The sequence below is a fragment of the Sphaerodactylus townsendi genome, linkage group LG02 (assembly GCF_021028975.2).
Source record: "Sphaerodactylus townsendi isolate TG3544 linkage group LG02, MPM_Stown_v2.3, whole genome shotgun sequence".
Taxonomy (NCBI): domain Eukaryota; kingdom Metazoa; phylum Chordata; class Lepidosauria; order Squamata; family Sphaerodactylidae; genus Sphaerodactylus; species Sphaerodactylus townsendi.
The window spans coordinates 72,164,862-72,188,579 of NC_059426.1; the positions used below are offsets into that span (position 1 = coordinate 72,164,862).

General features: G+C 42.7%; 1 protein-coding gene across 4 annotated transcripts in view; it reads left to right on the forward strand.

Moving 5' to 3' along the window:
* The window catches only part of LOC125426460 (membrane-spanning 4-domains subfamily A member 12-like), a 31,010-nt gene extending 7,559 nt beyond the window's left edge, over positions 1-23,451 (forward strand). Inside the window, exons 3-7 of one of the 4 annotated variants that reach the window (XM_048484747.1) lie at positions 14,522-14,578; positions 17,457-17,588; positions 21,076-21,186; positions 21,479-21,647; positions 21,759-23,451. In XM_048484747.1, the coding sequence (XP_048340704.1) occupies positions 14,522-14,578; positions 17,457-17,588; positions 21,076-21,186; positions 21,479-21,601 (423 nt within the window). In that variant the 3' untranslated portion in view covers positions 21,602-21,647; positions 21,759-23,451. Of the gene's footprint in view, positions 1-14,521; positions 14,579-17,456; positions 17,589-18,748; positions 21,187-21,478 lie in introns of all 4 variants that reach the window. The other 3 variants (XR_007243516.1, XM_048484749.1, XM_048484748.1) reach the window with 3 other exon arrangements.
* The last annotated feature ends 267 nt before the right edge of the window (positions 23,452-23,718 follow it).

Sequence of the window (23,718 nt, forward strand, 5' to 3'; positions counted from 1 at the left end):
CAAAATAATTTCATTTGGTTGCATTATTTTATCATATTCCTAGCATGTTTCTACTAAAAATGATTTTTCCATTGTTGATTAATGTTCAATTCTGTTTTTTTAAAAATCAAAATTCTATCCAAGATTTGGATCAGAAAATGTCCCTCTCCAAGAGATGACTGTACAAAGTTTGGAGTTTACCAAGCCTCAAAAACACAATTCTCTTTCTAAACAAACTTTTGTTTTCCAGGGAGCTGTGTTCTTTCTTTATTAGATTGGCCCTGGAACTCAAGATTATTGAGACTTGTGAAGTGTAGGTTATGCCTGAGAGGTAAACTACACAGTACATGCGCACAGATTTAATAAAGCCCTAATTTAAAACACACACAAAAAAAACACTCTCAGAAAACTCAAATTATGATGACATGAGCAGCAAGATCAAAGGGGTATCTAGCTCTTCTTTTCTCAAAACTGTTTCTTCAGCTGCTTTTCCTCCATGGAGGATTGCAGATACATACTGGGAGAACAAGGGCATAACTAGGGTGGGGAAAGCCAGGGTTTGTGCCCCAGGTGCTGCTTGAGAGAGGCAACAGGCAGCTCAGAGTCCCCCTCCATAAGTCCTGCCCCCACCATCAATCTGCACCTTTGTCCCAAACTCCATGTAGAATTTGCGGGTGGGGCTCAGTTCAAGGTTGGGCCTGGGTCCAGCTGTGCCCCCATCCCTGAACTCCATGTGAAGTTTGGGAGTGTGGTCTAGCTGTAAACTATGGACTTTACCTTGAAGACAACAGTTTAAAGTTGACCCAGCCAGTAGGAGGCCAGCCATGAACTGCAGACTCTGTCATGGCTGGATCCAGCTTTATGCTGCTGGTTCTGCCTCTGAAGTCCACATGACTTTGGAGGCAGAGCTTCAGAGATGGATTCTGCAGTTTAAAGCTAGTTCCAGTGAAGCCGAGCCTTGCACTGCATACTGCTGAACTCTGCATGCTCCTGAACTCCGGGGGTGAGGGGTGGGGGAGTGCACAGCTCAATTGGGTTCAGAGGGTGCCATCTTTAGAAGATATGCCCTTGAGGGAGAAATGCAGATGAAGGAGATTTTTAACAGAAAAACAACTGACAAGGAAAAGGTTAAATACACACCCTGCCTCTCAAAAATTGCAGTCTCCAAAAACTGGTTTTGATTTGCCCCCAGGAGCTGAAATCTACTGTGAATCTTCTACCTAAGGGAAACTCTGCAGGACATCTATAAACATGGCAGCTGCTGAACCAAGGAAAAGTGGAAAAAGGAGGAGGCAGTTCCCATTCTTTCTGGGGCAGTTTGAATGATCTGCATTTCCAAACATATTCTGTCAATCAGAGCTTTAGATCTGAGACGCAAAAACAGTCTGACCTGGTCCTTATCTGAGGATGCACCTGCGTTTTAATGTATACATTCAGTGCATATTGGGAAAAAATGTGTTTTGGACCGGATTGTTCAGTAATAGAGCATCTCCTTTGTATAAAGAAAGTCCCAAGTTGAATACCTGACCTCCAGTTAAAAGGGTTATTTGTTTTTTTGCCAGCAAGTCACAGCTGCCTTCCAATAACAGATCCTTAGGAGGTGGCTTACCATTGCCTGCCCCCATGTCTCCTGGTATCCTGTCCAAATACTAGCTAGGGTCAACGATGAGCGTGTGTGACCGGTCCAAAGTTGCCCAGCAAGCTTCCATAGCACAAGTGGGGATTTGAACCTGGCTTTCCCAGGTCCTAGTCTTAACCACTATACCACACTGGCTCTCCTGGGTAGTAAATGAAGTGAAAGGCCTCCACCTGAGTCCCAGGAGTGCCACAGGAAATCAGAGCTAACAATACTCACTGCAATAGATCTAGTGTCTGGCTCAATATAAAGAAGTTTCATACGAGCCCATGTTAAAAATGGGTCATGTGCCGGGGAGAAAGCAATTGTTTTGGGTTTGGGGTTGCCAACTCATAGTTTTGAAATTCCCAGAGATTTTGGGAGAGGAGAACATAAGAAACAGCCTGCTGGATCAGACCAGAGTCCATCTAGTCCAGCATTCTGCTACTCACAGTGGCCCACCAGGTGCCTTTAGGAGCTCACGTGCACGATGTGAAAGCAATGGCCTTCTGTTGCTGCTGCTCCCGAGCACCTGGTCTGCTAAGGCATTTGCAATCTCAGATCCGGGAGCCTGGGGAGGGTGAGATTTAGGGAGGAGAGGGAACTCAGCAGGATATAATGGTGATTTCCTCACTGGCGATTAATCCTGGGATAGTCACCCGAAATATCCAGGTTCCCTTGAGATCTCCTCACAGCTGAACCATGGAACACAGATCAGTCCTGTTTCTGGCGCTCCCCCCTCCCTGATCATGGGATTTTCCTGGACCTGCTTGTTTATGCACCTTTTTGGAAAAAAAAACACTCCAATGGGAGCTAATAGATGGAGGCTACACATTTGAGGGTCCATAACTTTGGCCCCCGTGAACCAAACTTCACCAAACCTGGGTGGTATCATCAGGAGAGTCCCCTACTGATACCACCCAGGTTTGGTGAAGTTTGGTCCAGGGAATCCAAAGTTATGTACTCCCAAAGGGGGTGCCCCATCCCCCATTGTTTCCAATGGGAGCTAATAGGAGATGGGGGCTACACATTTGAGGGTCCATAACTTTGAACCCCATGAACCAAACTTCACCAAACCTGGGTGGTATCATCTTAGATACTTTGAAATTTTGGTGTTGCTAGCTTAACAATTGCACCCCTGACAGCAGGCAGCCCCCCCCCCCCCCGCCCCCCGGGCAAGCCTAGACGTCTTCACTAGAAACATGCTGCAGTGAGGATGTTGGAACCTGGATGAAAAGGTTCCGATTCTTTTGAAACTTGGTTGTATCTAGATTAAATTTTCAGTGGGAATTCGGCCATAGTTATAGACTCCTTTTTCTCCAGGAGAACTGATATCTGTAGTCTGGAGATTAGTTATAATTCTGTGAGATATCTAGGCCCCTCCCAGAGCTTGGCAACCCTATTTAGACTCCACACAGACTTTAAAAAACACACTCCAATGTGTAAAATGGCTCTGAAGCCATGTGCACATACCTAAGCTGTAGCAGTCATGACAGAATGGCTTTGTGAAGACATAGGAGGACTTGAACCTACATGTTGAATGGCGTATGAATCAGGAGAACACAGAACCACACATACGTACAGCTGGCAGGCTCCTGCATCATGTGAATGGAGTGTTCCTGTAACATCTGCAGAAAGATAAGGACCAAGGAAGCTGTAAATATGTGTTGCATATGCTAGCACAAAAATATGCAATATACTAAATAACCAAAGAACGTTCAAATTTTATGACAAGGCTCCTGAATGATGAACTAATTTCAAATTTTCAGTTGTGAGTGAAACACCTGTCCTTGTATAAACACCCTTTTATAAATACTTTGTTCTGTGGTTGGCAGCTGATTTCCCCCATACACACCTGAAGATTTGCATTGAGTTAATCACTCAGAATCTCATCACAATGTTTTAATGTTCTTTGCTTATTGATTATATTAAAATTTTTGTACAAAACATATTCAATACACATTTAAACCTTTCTTGGTGTCTCTCTTTTCAGCATGATGATCTGCTCCTCCCTTTTCTCCTTATACACATTTATTGTTGTGCCCAATGTCTCTCAACCAGTGGCCGCTAGCAGGGTCTGGTAGGGTTTAGCCATCCTCAATATGAGGGGGATAATTTTTTATGGTGATCTAAGTGTTGCAGCTGAGGAACTCACTATAGGGAAGTCTGGCTGGTTTTAGGTGGCGGTGAGGCATGGTTTTAGGTGGCGGTGAGGCATGAAACAAGGCAGGCTGGTGGTTTAGTAGGCTTAGGTATGATTCCTAGGCAGCAGAGTATAGTGGGAACAGCATACATAATTTGAAATACTTTGAATTTAAACAAGGAACTATTAATTTCTGGCAATGACCTTGTGAAACAATGAGTAAAATTACAATAGATTGCAACGGGTATTTAAGGAGATGCTTATTTTTTGGGGAGTTACTGACATCTTCGTTCACATTGCCCTGTTTTATATCTCACTGAAAAGGGGCAATGTAAGGAAAGAGAAGTACCCCAAGCCAGTTGGCACACAGAACTTGAGTCTGATGGGGGATCATGTTGGGCTACCATCTGACTCTGCCACTGTAGTACTGGCTTCAAGATGGTATGTCATATGGATTCTCCACAGTGGCTATGACATTAATGCCCATCCATTCTGTCACTGCATTGCCTCATGTTTCTACCTTATGTAGAAAATGCTCTAGAGGATGGTTAGATTTAATGCCCTTTCCAGCTTTCAAACACTGCAGAATTGAAGGGTGTTTTTTTTGCATGTTCTAATCCCACTGAGTTCAATGTGCCCACTTCTAATCAATTTTCTGTTCTGACTCCTCAGTCTGATTCCTCGGGCTAATATAACAGCATCTGAATCAGGGACTAGGCCTGCTTGCTTCAGTGAATGTTGAGAGAGGAAGGAAGCTAGCAGGGGTCTGGTAATCTTTTCAGTTGATCTTAAGGCTGACATTCAGGTTTTGAACAGTAGTGCCTAGAATCACATCCACGACTTGGAAATTAAAAGCAAACACACTGGATTTTTTCGCAATGTGAATACATATATTCCACCCAAAAGCTCTGAGTCCTAGAGCATAGGTGCTATCTGGGCTAATTTGTCCACCACCTTGGATGCTTTAGACTCCTAGTTTCCCAATTTTCACATAGTCCTTTGTGGTGACTTCTGTACGAGAACAGGTGCCAGTTCTTCTGGTGTTTTGAAGGACATAAATAACCAGGTTGCTTTACAACATTGGCTAGGTCATCTCAGGACAAGCTCTTGAACAAGTCTCACTTGAGGTTCCTCAAAATACTATGCATATGTTGAATTCTTTCATTAATTGTCATTCCAGTAATATGATTTACCTCCTAAACAGCAATTGTAGTAAATTGTACATGGGGCAAACATTACATAAAGTCTGTGCGCATGTGCACATATCCAGGATCAAAATTAAGATGATGGAAGCCTCCCCTGTTGAACATTTTCTTGCCAAGGGCCACAAACCTTACTCCATTAAAGTGAGAATGTTGGCATCATTGGACACTAAGGAAACAACTGGAGATATGCAGAGACTTCTTTAATTGGAATCCAGATTCATGTTCAAACTAAACTCCATTTTGACTCATGGACTTCAGCAAAATATTGATTACTCTGGGTTTTTGTAAACTTTTGTTGCTTGAAATTGGATTCTTTAATGTGTGCTGATTAAACATGGGACATTAAGTGTTAAATACTAGGGAGAAAGCTCAACTAAGCACTTTCTGTATTGTCGAAGGCTTTCACAGCCAGAATCACTGAGCACTTTCTGTTGAAGAGCTATGCAGAAACCAGAAGCACATGAGAGGAAAGTGGTCCCAGTAACTATTCTTTTGAGACATACTCACATTCTGATTTTCAGCATTTTGGGGGGGCTATTTACTTAAATTATTATTTTCTGGAAAAGTCAGAACAACACTTTGAGGTATCTTCTAGAACAAACTTAATAATACAGTTGACCTGAAATGGGAGAATGTAAGTACTTCACCGCAGGCAAATTTCTGTCAAAGTTCCTTTGAGGTTTCATGAATATTTTATTTATCATTTTATTATTTATTTATGCAGATAATTGGGTCAACCAGAAGTATCTGCTGAAATCTTACTTTATCCAGAGGCAGATAGCTCACAAAATTGCCTATAATTTGGCTTTACATGCCACAACTCAATAGTGAGTGCGGTACCTTTAAGAACATTCAGATAGTTAGAAGCCAGGAAGGCTGCTCTGCATAGCTGTTCTTGTGAGCCTGTGTGACTATATTATACAAATTGTTGTTTCTGCATTGCTACTATATTATGTTTTGAATTCTTTATGTGACTATATGTAATTTCAAATTTGTATGCTGTATGTTGTTCATTTAAGGGAGATTATACACATTACTTCAGTTTTGCCAAAAATATTTAATAATATAAACATTGCTGGAAACTTTAGTTCAGAGTTAAAGAAACTTTATCCAGTACAATGAGTATAGAGATCCTTTAAGCTGGAATACAACTTTGGCGGTTCAAAATGGTGGTGGAGGATTGTGAGGAGATGAAACTCGTAGACACGAAAGAGCCGGATGATGCTCTTTCTCCATGGACAACTCAGGAGGAGTCTGGCCAAGAGCAAGTTTCCAACCTTGTTGTTAATACTTTGCTGGAAAAGATGGAGGAAGTCGGTTATAGCAGTTTGCAAGCTGCTATAACCATCTCTACAAAGTGCAGCCTGAGCTCACTAGATGTATTTATGATCAGTATATTTACCATCTTCAGATTTCCTTTTGAAAGGAGATCAGTGACTTGAAGGAAGAAGGGAATCTTGAGGCACATTTTTGAGCACTGGATAAGCTTGTGGAGGCAAAGCAGAGAGAAACACCTTCATGGTGCCCCAGTGGAATGCCTGCGCAAGATGTCCGCAGTGTTGTTGCGCCTCACCTTCTGAAACTGCGCAAGATCCTCCAAAATACTCTGAAAGAGGAGGAGGAGGAGAGAATGCTAAGCTGGCTGAAGTGGTGCTGGCTGACCAAAAGAAGGAGCTCCAGAGATGCAAAGAAGAATGGTAGATGATCGCTCAAGAAAGCCACAAGATGGCAAATACACTTGATGAGCAGCACTGAGAAAGAGAGACTTAGCTGGCTCCTGGTGAACAGGTGTCTTACCTTTTTTCTTTTGTACAGCGGACTTCCAAAGGAACACCAATCTGGCCAATGATCACATCACTTTGCATTTTTCAAAATGTTGGCTGGAATGCTCTGCTATTCATGGTTGGTGTCTGGTTTCTTTGGAAGTCCTGTCCTTTGAGACTTTGGAAACCAGTGTGTCTTTTTTAACCGGTGCTGAAGCTGGCCCTTTAGAGTCTGGAGATTTGGGCTCTAGATTTCCTTACCTTTCAAGAGAATAATTGGGACAGTTGACAGCATGACCTGGACGGAGTGGATGTTTGCTAATAGTGTGCTGTGACTGCTCCCACAATCCTGGTGATGTGAGAAATGCAGATATTAAATGTGAGAGGTATGTTGGTTGGACTCTCCCATAATTTCTCCTTAGGGGTTGGCATTTGCGTATGACACAACCACATCATAGGCCTTTCCTGCTGTGCCATTTCAGTAACTAATATTTCAAGCCCTGTGGACTTATGAATGGGAGTAAGCTTGCATTAGGGCTTGCTTCAGAGTAAGCTGGCTCAGTGTAAGACCCATCCTGTGATGCTTTGCTGGGGGTGCAATAAAAGTTGAGAGAAATGAAACCCTTATGTGACAAACATGCCTCCTCATGAGAGGCCTTTGTTGTGGGATACTTTAAGCTTTTGGGGGCAGATTTTTCATGGTTTGAACCTTCAGATGGGGCCTGGAGGTCTCCCACTGTTATAGTTTATCTCTAGGCAACAGAGATCACATCCTCTGGAGAAAATAGTTGCTTCGGAGGGTGGACTCTATAGCATTGTGCCATGCTGGACTCCCTCTTTTCCACAAACTCCAACCTCCCCACCCCAAAATCTCTAGCCAGAGCTGGCAACCCTACTGAAGATTCTTGTAGTCAGGTACGTGCGAGGTCGAAAGCGTAGAAACGAGGAGCTCCAAGACAGCTGGGTGATTTCATCTGGTGGAGAGCGCCAGCAACGGGAGCGCGGGTTTCCGTGTTCCAAGCGACTCTCCCATATGCTGGTTCCTGGCACCTTTTATTATGATTCTAGCGGGGGCGTGTAGAAGGGCGGAACGGGGGGAATTCCGGGAGAGCGGGAGAGCGGGGGACTGAGAGATCATCATGTGATGCATGATCTCACCTGGCTGCTACTTGCGGAGAGGAGCATCGGCGTCTGGGCCTAATCCTCACCTGGGGGCAAGGCCATTGTCCCTTTGTCCGGGACACCCGGTGGTTGTGAGCCAGGTAGTTCATGACCTGTGACTCATCGGGGGATGAGGGGTGGGGGAGCGGTGCGACCAGAAGGCCGCAGGAGCGCCGGTGTGCCGGCGCTCTACTTACGGTGCTGCTGGGTCAGCAGTGCATCCCTACAGATTCTGAGTTGGAATCCAGAGCCTGCTCAGCAGGGGTCATGACAATAACTCTACAATATGCAAGGAGTTCCACATAAGCAGTACCCAGTGTTAGGGTTGCTGGTGCAACACTATGCCCTGCCATCTGTGGGGGTTGGGGGTTGGCAATGGAGAGTCCTCAAACAATGGTATCATGTCAGTTCTGTGGGAAACAGAAGTGATTTCATGTTGCTATAGGAATTACTGGAAGCTGTATGGTGAAATGTATTGGTGAAGGCTTTCACGGTTGGAATCAACTGTTGCGGGTTTTCTGGGCTCTGTGGCTGTCTTCTAATAGTTTTTGCTCCTAACAGTTAGCCCACATCTATAACTGACTTCTTCAGAGTCATGTCACAATAAAATGTGTTTCTCTCCATGACAGTGTAAAACCATAGTGCTTCTGGAGATTCCTAGAGCAATGCAACATCATTCCTTCGTTAGCACGTGTCCAGGTGGAGTTCATTTGGATTTGAATGTCTCTGGTTTTGGGTTTGGTGCTTTTTAGTACTTGGTTTTGCTGTTTTTCAGACTTTCTTCCTTTTTGTTGAAACTATCCGAGTGCTTGTAGATTTCAGAGGCTTCCCTGTGTAGTCTGACATAGTAGCTGTTGCCAAGAATTTCTGTGTCTTTAAATAAAATCCTATGTCTGGCTTGGTTTAAAGCATGTTCAGCTACTGCTGATTTCTCAGTTGGATTAGTTGGCAGTACCTTGGATGTTCTTTAATTCTTAACAGAGTGCTGCATTTTGCAGGCCCTATGTAAACTTGTCCACAGCAGCATGGCATGCAGTAGACTTCTGCAGAGGTTAGAGGGTATGTTTTGTATTTTGCTGACTATAGGATTTGTTGTTTTTTTCTGAAGGGTCTGAAGACTGTTTGAAAGTTATATTTTTCCATCTTTTTCCAACTTGATCAATGATTTTCTTGATGTGCAATAGAAATATCTTTCCTGTGAGGGGCTGTTTTTCCTTAGTCTTGTGTGTTTCTCTCGATTTTATAGTTCTTCTGATTTCTGTTGTGAAGCAATCATTTGCATGGAGAACCCAGTCTAGGTGATACAGTTCATCAGTGAGATGATGAGGTTCGCAGATCCATTTTGCATGATCAACCACACAACCTCAAAAACCTAAAACAGCCGTTGATTCCAGCCGTGAAAGCCTTCAAGAATACATTGACAGTACTTCCTCCATATTGCCTTAGGAATTTCCTACCACTATGATAAAAACCATAGAGACTGGAAAAAGCATACAGCACAGTGGAAGATGTAACATCACATTCAGACGGAGGTGTGGAGAATGTGATGGTACTTCCAGATGGTACTACAGGAATCCCTAAAATCTGTATGGACTTTACTATAGAGATTGAGGGAATTCCTCAAGCAATATGTAACACTATTTCATTACACATTTTCTCATGCTCCTCAAAATGTTGAGGACGGGGGCCTTGCCCACTGTGGATGGGCAAATGTACGCTACAGGAGTTTAAAAAAAAGTCTGGGTGCTCTGCTCATGGAACTCCCAGCATATTTTACAATACAATACAATATTTTGCCATTAGGACCTCAGAAAGTGACTGTTCGGGAATAAAAATCCAATAAAATCTGGAATGGGTTGAATAGTCACAGCAGAATGTTGAATAGTCAAATGTACATTCAGCAAATTTGTGTCTGGCACATTCTAACCATTATGGAGTTGCCCAGGGTGGTAACCAGCAGGAAACTTGGACAGGACATGGAGGCGGCTGGCAATTTATGTAACATCACTTCTAAGAAGACCTGGAATTGCTCGAAATGCCTCTCTCTATATATTTTGGTTCTTAGAGAGGGCTGCTGTCACTTCTGGGTTTTTTTCAGAAAACCTGGAAGTGATATGCAGTTACTGACAGCACTTTTAAAAATTCTTTCTCCTCCCAGTCACTGGAGTGCAGGAAACAGAGGTGCCATAGGGCAATTTTCATGGAATTATACCCTCATGAGCTCCCCCCTCTCAAATTCCTTCTTCCCAGGAACCTTTCCCAAATCTTTAGGAATATCACTAGTCAGAGTTGGCAACCCTGTGTAAGTGCCTTTGCTATCTTTTCCAATTACCAGAGCTGGTAATACAAAGCAAGGAAGGAGTAGATAGAGGAATCTCAGGAAGTAATTAGGCTGAGATAACTGAAACTAGGGTATATGAAACCATGCAAAGTAAGACAGTACTACCCTTGTACCCGTGAAAGCACTCTCCTACCTTTTCCTTTCCTCCTGATCTTCCAGAAAAGACTTCTCAAACAATTTGAAACACTCCCCCAAACATATAGAAAACAGTTTTCGAGAATGAAAGGTGTTATGTTCATCAGCAGCATGTGGTTTTAGATTCCAGGCTCTTCATCTTACGGTAGCTAACAAACGCTTGTGGTACGCTGACCCTTTTTAAGGCCTAACAAGACATTCTAAGTACACACAATAAGCATTTATCAAAGGGCACAATTCAAAGTGCTGGCTCTTGCCCAGATGGCATAGAGCCAGGATATTTGAAAGACCACCTCCCATATTGTCTAGCCCTCTAGTTAAGATCTGCTCACAGGTCCTGAGGAAGGTGGTAACCAGCCACATGGTTTTCAACAGTAGCATCTTGCTTATGGTACTAGTTGCTTACGGCCCTTTCCCATGTGGCTTGCCTGGCACCTGTGTTGCATTCTTTTAGGTCCCAGGCTAACACTTCTCTGTTAATTCAGGCTTTTAATTAATTACAGACTATTTTAGTCTGTGAACTGTTGTCTTAAGGTGTCAGTGATCTGTTTTTTTAGCATATGTTTTTCTTCTGGCCTTGGCTATTCATGTTAGATTTTAATTAATTTATTTTAATTTTTTGTTTCTATGATTTTAATTTTGCTTACTACTTTAGGCAGGTTCCTAGAAAGGTGGCACAAAAATGTTCTAAATAAAAAAATATAAAGGAAAACACCATTACAATGGCAGCTTCACCCTCTGCCAGACCTAGATGCAGTGCCTATGTGCAAGCAGGATTCCAAATCAAATGGAGAGAGACTTCTGCACACATAGTTACCACTGTAATACCTACTGTCCTCCCCACAATGTGTTCATTGTTCATGCTTAAAAGTGTCTGAAAAGAGCATAAATATGTCAAAGGAAGTATGGGTATTTCCCTCCCACGTATTCGATTCCTGTGTTTCCCTGGTAATGTCTTGTGAAAGAAACATGTGATGTGATCATCTGCCTGATGTTCTCTATCCCAGCAACCAGCACCACCAATTAAATATAGTGGTGGTGTTAGGAATGATAAACAGAATTTTATTGTGTCATATTTGTTTTGCTGAACAGTACTAGTGTGTTTTTGAGCTAAGCAGGTCAATGTGTCCCCCATGATGTCTAGTAAGGCCTAATGTCCCCCATGATGTCTAGAAAGGCCTTTTATAATTGTGTGTGTGTGTGGGGGGGGGGGGGGACGATGACAATTGTTTTAATTTTAAAAGGTGTGCCATACAAAGAACTCTTGCTACATTTAATTTCTGTTCCACTTTTGTCTCTCACAATTTCATTACTAGTTGCCTGTAATTTTAATCCTCCTTCCTGGAAATATTGGATTAGGGCAGAGGTGGGATCCAACCATTTCTCACCACTTCTCTAGAAGTGGTTACTAATTTTTTCTGAGTGCCGAGAAGGGGTTACTAAAGCACCCTCCCTGCCCAATAGGGACTGGAGGTGCGTGTGTGCGGCGGCGCCACTGTTTGAATCCCACCACCATCGGAACCTGTTATTAAAATTTTTGGATCCCACCACTGGATTAGGGTATTCCTTACTGCAAAACTGTACGTATGTGAACTTCACTCATATTTTATGTCATGTGATAAAGGGGGGGAGACTTTGAGGAGAGATTGTGAGGTAGTTCCATTTTGAGGTGCTGTGTGGTTTCCGGGCTGTATGGCCGTGTTCTAAAACATGGCCATACAGCCCGGAATCCACACAGCACCCCAGTGATTCCAGCTGTGAAAGCCTTCGACAATACAGTTCCATTTTGAGTTTGTGAAGTCAAATTAAATTTCTGCTAAAAATAACACCCTGAAGCCATTACTAAACGGCCTGTAGGAAACACTGGCCAGTTTTGCATGAAGTTCTTTCCTCAGGGCTCTTCACACTGCAGTCGGGTCATAGTGTTTACACTCAAGGAGGCACCCCACTGCCTGTTGCATGACTTACCTGCCTCCACTTCTGGGTTGCTCCTCGTTGTTGCAAGATTGCTGACTTTGTTTTTAAAGCCCTTTAAATTGTTTTATGTTATATCAATATTTCTATGTTATATTGATATTTTTGTGCTTTTCGCAAAAGTCAGGCATAGATCCCCTGAAAATGCCTGTGAGAAGGTGTGGCGAAGGCGGGGGGAGACCAGAAGGAGTGGAAACCCTGAAGCAAAGGAAAACTTTGGGGTCTCCCTGCTCTCACTAACCGTGGGGCTTTCAGAATCTGCAGTGCCACAACACAGACTCATAACACATGTCTGCAAGGAAATCTCTGCCCCAAAGGAAATGTTCTCTAGCTGCGGGGCGGAGCATAAGTGCATAATCAGCCAGTGTATGGGTGCAAGGACATGAATATAGGATTTGAACTTAACAAAAAACAAGTTCTCCTTTATGAAGAGTTTTGTGCATGGGTGGACAATGACCAGGAAAAGAGACAACACGACACTGTGCACAGACCACCTGCAGAAAAATCTTGACATCCTTATGCTAATGTGCACTTAAAAAGAAGGAAAAGTTGAGTTCTAAATATAGATTGTGATCCAGAAATTTTCTCTAACAGATCTAGCAAACAACAACAAACAGGTCACCTTCAAACTGAAGTCATCCTGAACTAGGTTTAGAGCGGCTGCAAATAGTAACTCCTGTTTAACGATGTGTGGGATGGAATCGTGCAGTGTCTGTGCGCACTTCTCCTGTCAACCTGTGACTGTCTTTTTTGAGCAGCTTCGGCTTCTTTTCCTCATTTGCATGTTGCTGTCAGTTGATGTATCCTCATTTCTCCATCTGCCACTTTCTAGTCTGTTCTCTCTTGTAACCTTACTTCCCAGCCTGATTTTCACTAGATTTTTCAGGTTATTTTGTTATTATTATTTTCTGTATTGTCCCATATTATCATATGCAAAGCTTAGCATGGCTTTTGCTCAAAATGGTTTGTGATGTGAATCCAGAATTTTCACTGGACAGAGTTCCACACTGGCATTACAAATGTTTCTGCTCTGCTTTCTATGCTGCATTAATAATGACCATGCATACACACAGATCACATGGAAGTGGTTCACAGGTGATGATTAACCTTCACATATCAAAGTCCCTTTAGGGAGCATTGGTGTGTGTGTGTGGGTGTGTGTGTGTGATAACCTCACTTAGTATTGGCATATTTCTATCCTCAGTATCCTTGGTCTCATTTGTTCCATACCTTTTAAAATTGTTGGTGGTAACAAATGTTCCTACTTACAAGCTGTCGTGTGTGTATGTGTGTATGGATTGTGTTAGCATTGGTCAAAATCACAAGTCATGGCAGCCAATCAGGTTGAATGACATTATGAGTAAATGAGACCAAGAACTGTGAGACAAAGAAGGAAAATGACAGCTAGAAGAATAATAGTGGAACACTGCAAACGTATCCTCCATGTGCTTAAAAAAATGAAAATTAAAGACTTTTTTGAGACTCACAGTTTTGGCTCATCCCTAAAAACCACATCAATAACCACTCTGCGCTGTTCTATGACTCCAAGGCACATGATTTATAACAGTGGTTTCCAACCTTTTTTCACTTACCTATCCCTCAGCAACCCATTGCCCTAAAACTGTACCCCCACATGAGCAAACCTATTATGTAATTTTTTTCACATACCTCAAACACACTGGTATATACCCCCAGGGGCACACTGCTAGGTCCATTGATCTAAATCATGAAGCCTTCCACACTCATCATTTGAACCGTCGTGTGCCAGGATTCCATGCTCCTCCAGGGCTGATTAGAGGTGTCAACTATCTCACATCCTGCATTTCCAGCTTCCGCCTCATAGCTACTTTCCATCAAGGAAAAGTGCAGAAATATCCTTGGTTTTGATTTTGAAGCCCTGAAGATTGAAGGAGAAAATTGGGATACCAAAGACAAATAAAATATAAGAACACAGGGGTAACTTACCCAAGAAAGGCTGCTCTTCTGGTCAAATGCCAAGATATTCTGTTGTAAGGTATAAAGAAGTATGGCTTATCTGTGTCTCAGTCTTATGTGTGAATAATTGGAGACAGCACCAACAAAGATGATACCAATCTCCTTCTTCATTTCAGCTGCAAGCTGTCCGAGGTGGACCCTGTGATGGTGGGAAAGGATATTAAGTGTAACAGGGTCAACCACTCACTTGTTTTTCTTCTTTCCAAACAGTACATTGTCTCTGGATGCCTCTCCATTGGTGCTGAGAAGAGCCCTACTGAATGTGCAGTGAGTCAGTCTGATGTTCTTTTCTCTTTTATTATTGTTCAACTATTCATCCCACTCAGGCTTTTGGGATCCACTGAACATACAGAATCATCTCAGCTGAAAAGATGAGGGCAAGGAGGCCCCTTTCAAAGCATGATTTGGGGCCCAACTGGTTGCCATGTAGAATGTAACCTTATTTTATGCAATTCCACTGGGGTTTCATACAGCTTTAAAAGGACAAATCGCACCATATGTAGAGGGAGACTTATTTAACACATCAGTATCTTGTTTATTACCTCTGTATTCAACACATCTTAATTCCAAGAATGTCAGGAGGAGGTCATGCAAGTGCAGGAGGGGGGAAACACATGTGTTTTATCATCACACAAAAACATGAGATGTAAGTTAGGCTGAGAAATAGTCATTGACCAAAGTCTTCCAATGAGCTGGTGCACAAAATAAGGGATTTGAACTTGGCAGTCCAAATCAATAGTCTTTCCATTACAACACACGGGCTATTGTAGGCACATCTGTTAAATAGACTATTATAGACTCAGCATATACGGTTACAAAAGAAGAAAGCCTTGTGATATAACGGGTTTTATCCGGTGCTGCTTTGGACTACAAGTGGGAAACGCAGAGTTGCCTGCCTCTCTCCCTGCCCAACTCAAAGCTTTTTTTCCAGGAAGGGAGTATTCAAACATGCAGTTTACTCCCTAAGGTCAGAAATGTACATCCCAGGAATAATTGCATGTTGTGTTCAGCCAGAGGCATAGCTCCGCGGGGGCGGGGGGGCACGACGCACCAGGCACACGCCCCTGTGGGGGTGTGGTGAGGGCATGGCGCGGGCGTTCTGGGGCAGGGCAGAAGCATTCCGGGGTGGGACGGGGGCGGAGGACACACCGGTGCACCGGGCGCTTTCCCCCCTTGCTATGCCTCTGTGTTCAGCTGCTTGTATACCCTCATCCTATATTCTAATTTATTCTGCACATAAATCACTGGGCCAAAATGAAAGGAAACCATTACTCCATTGCCCTGAATGTTCAGATGCCACCTTCTAAAAGGAGGGGAAATGTAAATAGTATGCTAAATGATTAATATATAGGGCAATATGATTGCCTGCATTTTCTTAGCAAGTATATTTTATACCACACTTCCTCCAAAGGCAGCATAATGGACCTTCCACATTTAATCTTTACAGTAACCCTGAGAGGTAGCTTAGGCTGACAGGGTAGTGTGACTGGCCAGCAAATGTCATAACAGAATGGGGATTTGAACCCAAGACTTATAGATCCTAGTCTAGTTAACAATGACACCACACTTGCACTTGAGCAGGCAAGGTGCTCAAGGGGTACTCTGAAAGATATTTATGAAACATGAGAGGTTTTTTAAAGTGAACACAGAGATGGATTTATTTCTTATGCAACGACACTCATATTCTTTGATAAGTTTACTTCAGTTCTAATTGGGTAATTGTGAACTGGCACATTTTTGTATGGAGTTAGAATTTGTTAGACTGCCACATAAAGTTTAGTTATGAGCAGACCATTTGGAGGAAAAACCCTTTGCATTTTTTCTTTTGCACAGGTGCTCTTGCATTACCATCAAAAAATGCCTAGCATCAAAACATGTCTTAGCCTCCACTTTTACCATTGAAAACTACCCACACTACCCACACAAAATGGAAGCAAAAAACCCACCATCAACAAAACAAAACTGAAGCAGATGCCATTACCTGAAGGAACAGTAACACGTAACCCTCCACAAACACTTTTTTCAGCCACAGTAGAGCTGCAGTAAGGGTCAGTAATTACTGTGGCAATCCCGTGTAAATTTCCTCCTGTAAAAGCAGCTTTCCTTGCCAATTTCACTTCCCTTCAACTGTGGACACACAGGTATCTTTATCTTAACAACTGACAAAGCTGATGCAGTTGACCTGGCTTGTTTCTGTGCCCTAATGTTACATTACTAATGTGATATGACAAAGATAATTTTTAAAAATCCTTTCAAAAATGGAAGACAAGAAAGGAGAAAATGGCTAAAGGGGAGGTTGGCTAGGTGCCAGGAGTTTGGTGGAATGGAGAAATAAAGACCATTTCAACATTGTCACATGCTTGAAGGAAGCTGGCTTGGAAACAGTTTTTAAAAATTGCAATAAAAGTGCTCAAGAAAACAACAGAAGAAAAATGAAGGGAAAACATTTCTGGAATTGATGCAGGAAAAAGTGGAATTAAAAGAAAACAAGTAGCATTTGGTGGCAAGTTACATTGTAAAAAAGCTCATGAAGAAAAGGCTCTTGTCTCTGTCATAACTCCTGTAATGATTATTCTACCTCCAGAAACCGAACTCGAGTTGCCAGCCAATGGTTGACAACCAATGGAGACCGGGAGGCAGGGATATGGGGGAGGTGCCTTTGCTGTAACAGAGTGATGTTATTGCTGAGCCAAACCTGGAAGTGACATTTATGGTGTTCTGGGGTTCAGTGAAATTTCTGTTAAAACCTACAATGGCATGATGTCAGTTCTGGCAGCAGCTGGATCACCGCATCTTCACCATCATGGCAATTTAAAATTTTAAATATTATTTTAATTATTTTTATTCCTGCTGGTCTACTGAGTGGCGGTGGAAGTTGATGGCTTCCTGCAGGAGGCAGCTATAGTGATAGACCTGGCAAGCCTGAACGGAATCAGTTTCTATAGCTGACGGTCCTATTATCTGTGCACAGTACAGTGAAGTAGAAAAGTATCATAATTAATGCTGGATATTTGATTTGAGGCACAGAAAGATTCTTGAAGATTAAAGAAAGCAAAGTAGAAATTCAGCAAGTCTTCCCAGTTGACCCTATTTCACACTATTCTCCTCTCAGCAATAACCTGCATTCAGTATTTGTATTTTTCAGGTGAAGGGCTCCCAAGCCATGAACATCATCAGTGCCATCTTTGCATTACTTGGAATACTGACTTTTATAGTAGATCTGAGCATAAATGGGCCATTTTACTCTGAAGATAGCCATCACTATTCCTTGGTCATGGTAGGTTTCTAAACCTTAAAAACCAGCCTTGGCACCAGAAACGACCCTTTGGAACTAGCAAAAGGCCCAGGGGGATTGGTATAGTCTTTAGCTCTCTTTTTATCAGAAAAAAAGGGCAGAACAAATATGTTCACAGCATTTGCAAGTTGCTTGGGATGTATCCAAATGGTGAATTGGAGGAATGATTGTTAAGCATGCAGATCCAAGTGCTTATATTTTATTAGGCAACTTTTCTCTTTTGCCTTGTGTCCTTGATGGTAATCACACATAAGAGTCTTACTTTCTCCTGTTTTGAAATATGTTTCTACATTATTTTGTATTTTAAAAACATATCTTAAAACAGGAGGCAATAAAAGAGGAATCAGTGCTATCAACAATCAGACTGAAACCTTTCTGAAACAAGAATCAGGGCTCACCCCAAAGTGCCCTCCCTCCCTCCCTCCCTCCCTCCCTCCCTCCCTCCCTTCCTTCCTTCCTTCCTTCCTTCCTTCCTTCCTTCCTTCCTTCCTTCCTTCCTTCCTTCCTTCCTTCCTTCCTTCCTTCCTTCCTTCCTTCCTTCCTTCCTTCCTTCCTTCCTTCCTTCCTTCCTTCCTTCCTTCTCTTTTCACACTAGGTAAATTATGAATTTGGTGCCCATTCCCCATCAAGAGACAGAAAAGTGGGAAACCTAGAATGAATGTTCTACTTACTGGACATTCAAAACAAACAGTATGAAAATAAAATGATTCAGCTCTTCAAAAACCCTCCATGTTCCTTAGCGGTATCTATGGAAGACGAGATATGGAGATTATAGAAGCCAGTTAATGCCATGCTTCCTTTCAAGCCACCACTGTAACATGGCTGTCGGGAATCAGCAGGGCCAATCTGGCTATTGGGATGACAGGATGTGTGCGCCCTCCCCACAACAGTACTAATGAATATGCCACTAATAAGGAAGATCTGTGGGTATCAGCACTGGTCTGCAGTGGAAAAGCTAGATCTGAGTCTAGCAGCATCTTAAAGACCAACAAGATTTCTAGGGCGCCAGCTTTCGAGGGTCAAGTCTCTTTCTGTCAGGAAAGATGGGTTTGGGTCAGCCTTGGAGGGGGCAAGGGGATGCATAGCTACTGGATCACAGAATTTATATTTCACTTATTTATATCACTTATTTTTCATTTCAGGCAACATGCAGAATCTCCTGCAAGAGCATAAGTCCTCCTTGGTCCCTCTCAGCACTTGCAGAGGAGGCGGTAGACTGTGCAGGGCCTCAAACTGCATTGTCTTGCTGTGATGCCACAGGCAGGCATGCCGCCATGAAGGGTGGGGTGAGGGCTTAGCTGGGCCAGCCCCCAGTGGGACACACTTGAGATGAGTGCAGGAAGAACCATCTTGCTGAACAGATAGATGAAGCAAGCAGTGACTGTTCTCACCGCTCCTGTCTATCTAGGGTAGGCAGTGCAGGCACACATAGCCAGCTGTTCAGGGTGACTCTGCAGGCTAATACGCTAGCTTTCTATCCCTCCTCTCCATGGTACCATCAGGGCAGAGCTAGAGTATCTATCCTTCAACTGCTGCACATGCAAAACTTCCCTGACATGGCCATCATATTTATCCTGGGCCCTGATTTCTCTGGTGGAAAGATAGCCCCAGCAGGAAGTTTCTAAACTGTATTTGATGAAGTCTTGAGATCTCCTCTTGAGGTGATAGTAAGGCACTGCTGCTCAGCATGGCCAGAGAAGGGGGTAAGGAGAACTGGGAGAGAAAGGTGAGGTGCAGAGTCTGAAATAAGTCAGAAGCAGACAGGGTGCAGCAGATACCAACATGGCCCTCTCTCATTTTGGTGCTTCTTTGGTCCTATGGCTGCTTCTTTTGTTCTGTGGCTCCAGGCATCTCCAGCCCTTCCTTGCTCCACTCTCCTACACTGGGCATTGGATGGTGATGATGGAACAGCAGCAGAGGAAACAGTTGGCACTTGCACAGGGCTAAGAGAAGGAATGAAAAGACGGGTGGTGTGTGGGCAGTGGCTTCCATTCAGCCTTTAGAAGAAAAACACATAGGAAATAAGAGGTCCAACTCTCATCTATGCTGCCATTTTCCTCAAAATGTGGCATCCTAGGTGATTGCCCGGGATTTCCTGATAGTCCTGCCAATTCTGACCAAGAATGTGTTCATCTTTTTATGAAAGGCCTACAGAGATGGCATAACACTCACTTCCTGGGGAAGGGAATTCCAGAACTATGGAGCAATTACCCCTGCATGGGTTTCTGCCAACCTTATCCCCAACAAGTTATGTTCTCATAGGAAGAATGCCTCTGTTGTTATTAAAGCTCAATGTAGGAGATGCCCCGCTGAATCTCCTACATTCCAGAAATAAAACAGATTTCATGAGATTGTACATATAGAATAGGATCATGAGTATTTGTGACATATTTCACTAACTTTGGGCCCTGGTGCCTAACAGAAGTTAGCCACATGGAGACTATGCTGAACCAGCATGAGTGGTAAATTTTGCACAAATCCCACCTGTGCTATCTAGTACTACCTTCTTGTTGCAAAACTTGCTGAACTTCCAGCTTGGTACTTCATGTGAACTTCTCTGTGGAGGAAGATGCTCTTAAGGACTGGGGTTGCCGTGCAATTCCATGTCTTTCCTCCCCCCGGGCTCCTTTTCCAGTGTTATTTCCTCCAGACCTTCTTCTGCCCTCCTTAACCTCTACTGAGGTTGACTGTGGTAAATGCTAGCAACTAGTCCTCTCACTTAGCTCTCACTTAACCCAACTTCAAATTATGGTTTCACATCCTAGTTGAGAGGGGTCCAATGCAGGGTTACTAGCTCCAGGTTGGGAAAGGTCTGGAAGTTCTAGGAGTGGAGTCTGAGGAGGGTGGGGCTGAGGAAGGGAGGGACTTCAATGGGGAATAATTCTATAGAATTCATCTTTCAAAGAGGCCATTTCTTCATGTGAACTGATCTCTGTTGCCTGGATATCAGTTGTGATAGTGGAAGATCTCCATCTACCACCTGGAAATTGACAACTCTATCCCAAAGTGATTAGCACCATGGAAGAATTCCATTACAAATCTTGAAAGGTTCCTCCCTAGGTTGGGGACTGATTGTGCTGGGAACAACACACAGTTTCCCCCTCTTTTTCTTACTCTTACTTGCAACCACATACCCATTATCAAATAACTTGCATATTAAATACTGGAAAAAATAATGTTTGCTCAAGAAAAACAATCCAGACTAGGAAGAACATTTTGAAACAGAGTAGCATCTGCTGTTAGCAGCTTGACACCCACACAAAGCTGATTTCCACCAGGGCTGAATTCTGCCATTGTAAAAAAACAAAAAGATGCCTCTGCTGACATGTGGTTTATATCCTGAAAGATATTTTTGGTGCATTCAATTTGCAGAAAAATATATGTATAAATCTGGGCAGCCTGGGAGAAAATATCTATTTCAATGTGTTCAATGCTTGTAATATTCTTATATGCTTTCTTTGTGGAGTAGACGGGCAACAGGATTGCCATTGTGTTGCTGTCATTCACTATCCTGGAATTTGGCATCGCATCTGCCACTGCCTATTTTTGGTGCCAGGCAACCCGTTCTGACTCCAATGAGGTGACTTTTATTCTTACCAGGGTGATAATTGCTTCCTTCTAACTGCAACCTTCTAGTTTCAGTGTTTGCTTTTTGTGTATTCTGGTTTAAGTGGATGGTAATAATCTGCAAGGGAAAAGACAGCAAAGTTAAATTGGGATTTAGTAGAAACTAGGCATATGAGTGGGACAGTTATTTCCAATGATTAAGAAGATCGTTTTGGTTGGGATGGGGGTGTGGCATATGATACATCCAGATCAGGGCTGTGGAAAACAATGAGAACGCAAGTGAGCTTTTGCCTTTTGTTTTCCAGGCCATATTGATTGAACCAAACACTATCAGGACAGATGCTGAGATCCCTTCCATAGAGTCATCTACAAATTACCCACCAAATTCCAATGATGTAAATTATGATCTAAAAGTAGAGACTGTGTAGAAGACTCAAAGAGGAACATGTAAGAAGAAATTACACCTATTTTGAGGTAAACAAAAAAGCTGGCCTTTTCCCTGCATGACAGATTTCCTTCAAGTACTGCCCACCTGCCGGGCCAGTGAGGCCAAAAGGGGCTCTCTCTTGTCTTTCTCCACTACAGATTCAGACTTATTCTGAGATCAAAAAACATGTGGCTTGACATGGTCTGCCTTGGAAAAAGAAGGAACACACAGACTCCTCTGTGCATAGGCTGAGTGTGAAACTCTCAGCGGGTCTGACAAATGGATTATTAACATGTCAAAAATCTGCCTGAGGACTGTCTAGATACAGTGTTGGGGGTGGTCACGGGACAGTTGGGGAATCAGAGGAACAAAATACTTGGAAGAATGGGGAAGTCATTAGTGGCTTGTCTCTGCCTCTGGCTGGCTGTGACACTCCCCCAGTTGCATAATAAAAGTGAAACTTGTTGGTGATCTTGATTTGAATGAGTTGATGGCCAGTATTAGAGATGGTTGATAAAGGCTCCTTATTGAAGATGAACATATACTGATGGTCGATGAAGACTCTTTATTGAGCACTGTATCAAACTCATTCTGATTACCTGGTGAACGGGACCACCATTCTTCTGTTGTCCCTCTTGTGCTTCCGTGTGGGATCAGGCATTCCATGTGAAAAGCTGCACCTGAGAAGTAATTTGAAAAGCAAATCAAAGCTGGTTGGTTCTGTAAATCTTATCAGCAGTGCTGGATCTTTGGGAATTGCCTACTACACGTGTTCTAATCATTGTACATTCATGCAGGTAAAGAATAATAATGTATTTATTTAAAATATTTTATATCCCAATTTGTTACTCTGAAAAACAGAGGACCAAGGCCACAACCCATACCCAGAGAATTGTCTGCAGGTTTATTCTTCAAGGAGATCAAACCACAACCTCTTTGTGATGATGTAACTGGCAGCTGTGAGTGAATTAACATAGCAGTTATGTATCATTCCCTTTTTATTAGGGATCTGTTTCTTAGTGAACGCTGGAAAACTTTGATCACCTTTTTTATTTTAACTGATTTCCATGATGGCCCTGAAACATTTGACCATTCTGGGTCAGCCCATCATGTAGGCCTAAGTATTATAAGTGTAACATGTCCCACTTGCAGTGATCTCTGCTGCCACATGCATGGCTAATCCATATTGGTTTAGTAGGGATAAACTTCCTAAACACAAAAGTTTGTCCTGCAAGTAGGAAGTGGGTTGAAATCCTGACCTGTGCTTGAAGTTTTACTGAACTACATACAATTTCTGTGTAGGATTGTAACATCTAGACCCAGTTCCCTGGGTAATTCTTCTGTGCAAGTATTGAAATGAATGAGAGTAGCATAAATTAAGCTCTTCTGCTGTCATTCATTCCAAAGAGGATTATGAAAGAGAACTTTGTAGTAGATGGTGTCCTTGGTCTTCAAGATAATGTGTCTGGCTTGTAGAGATCCCCCCACCCCCGCATATTGTGTTAGTAGTAACTGGTGTTTTCAGAGATTTTACCATTATGAAGAAACTGGGAATGACCGGATAGGAATCCATTCCTCTAAATTCCAAGCATCTTGGTTAATATTTCTTCAGAGCATGTTTTCATGGGAATTTTTTTCTACTGACTATCAAATGGCTGTCTGTGATCTTGGGATACTTAATGTTGGGTGACCTTGCAGAGATCCGCTTTTCAGAACTGTTACTTTTTCACTTGGTCTTTCAAAGGATAAATTTAGATTTTAGATTCTGTGGCTGATTTTACCTATATATGATGGATCTTGCTTTTCAATCGTTTTTTAAAAAAGGAAAATAAAACATTTCTCTTAAACAAATATACGTCTGTATTTTGAGTGTTATCTGTTACTGTCTCCTACAAGACGTTGTCTTGCTCCTCAGCAACATGGGCAATAGAGAGCCAGCTGAACATCCTATGACCCTCTTAATTGCAGCCAAGCAGCTGTTCCACAGACAGAATTTTGAAGCATTAATTATTTTCCATATATCTATATTTTTATATTAATGTAGATAACCATATAAAACAATAGGGAATAATCAACACAACTCTTGTTACAACACACTGATTAGAATCTAGCATTATA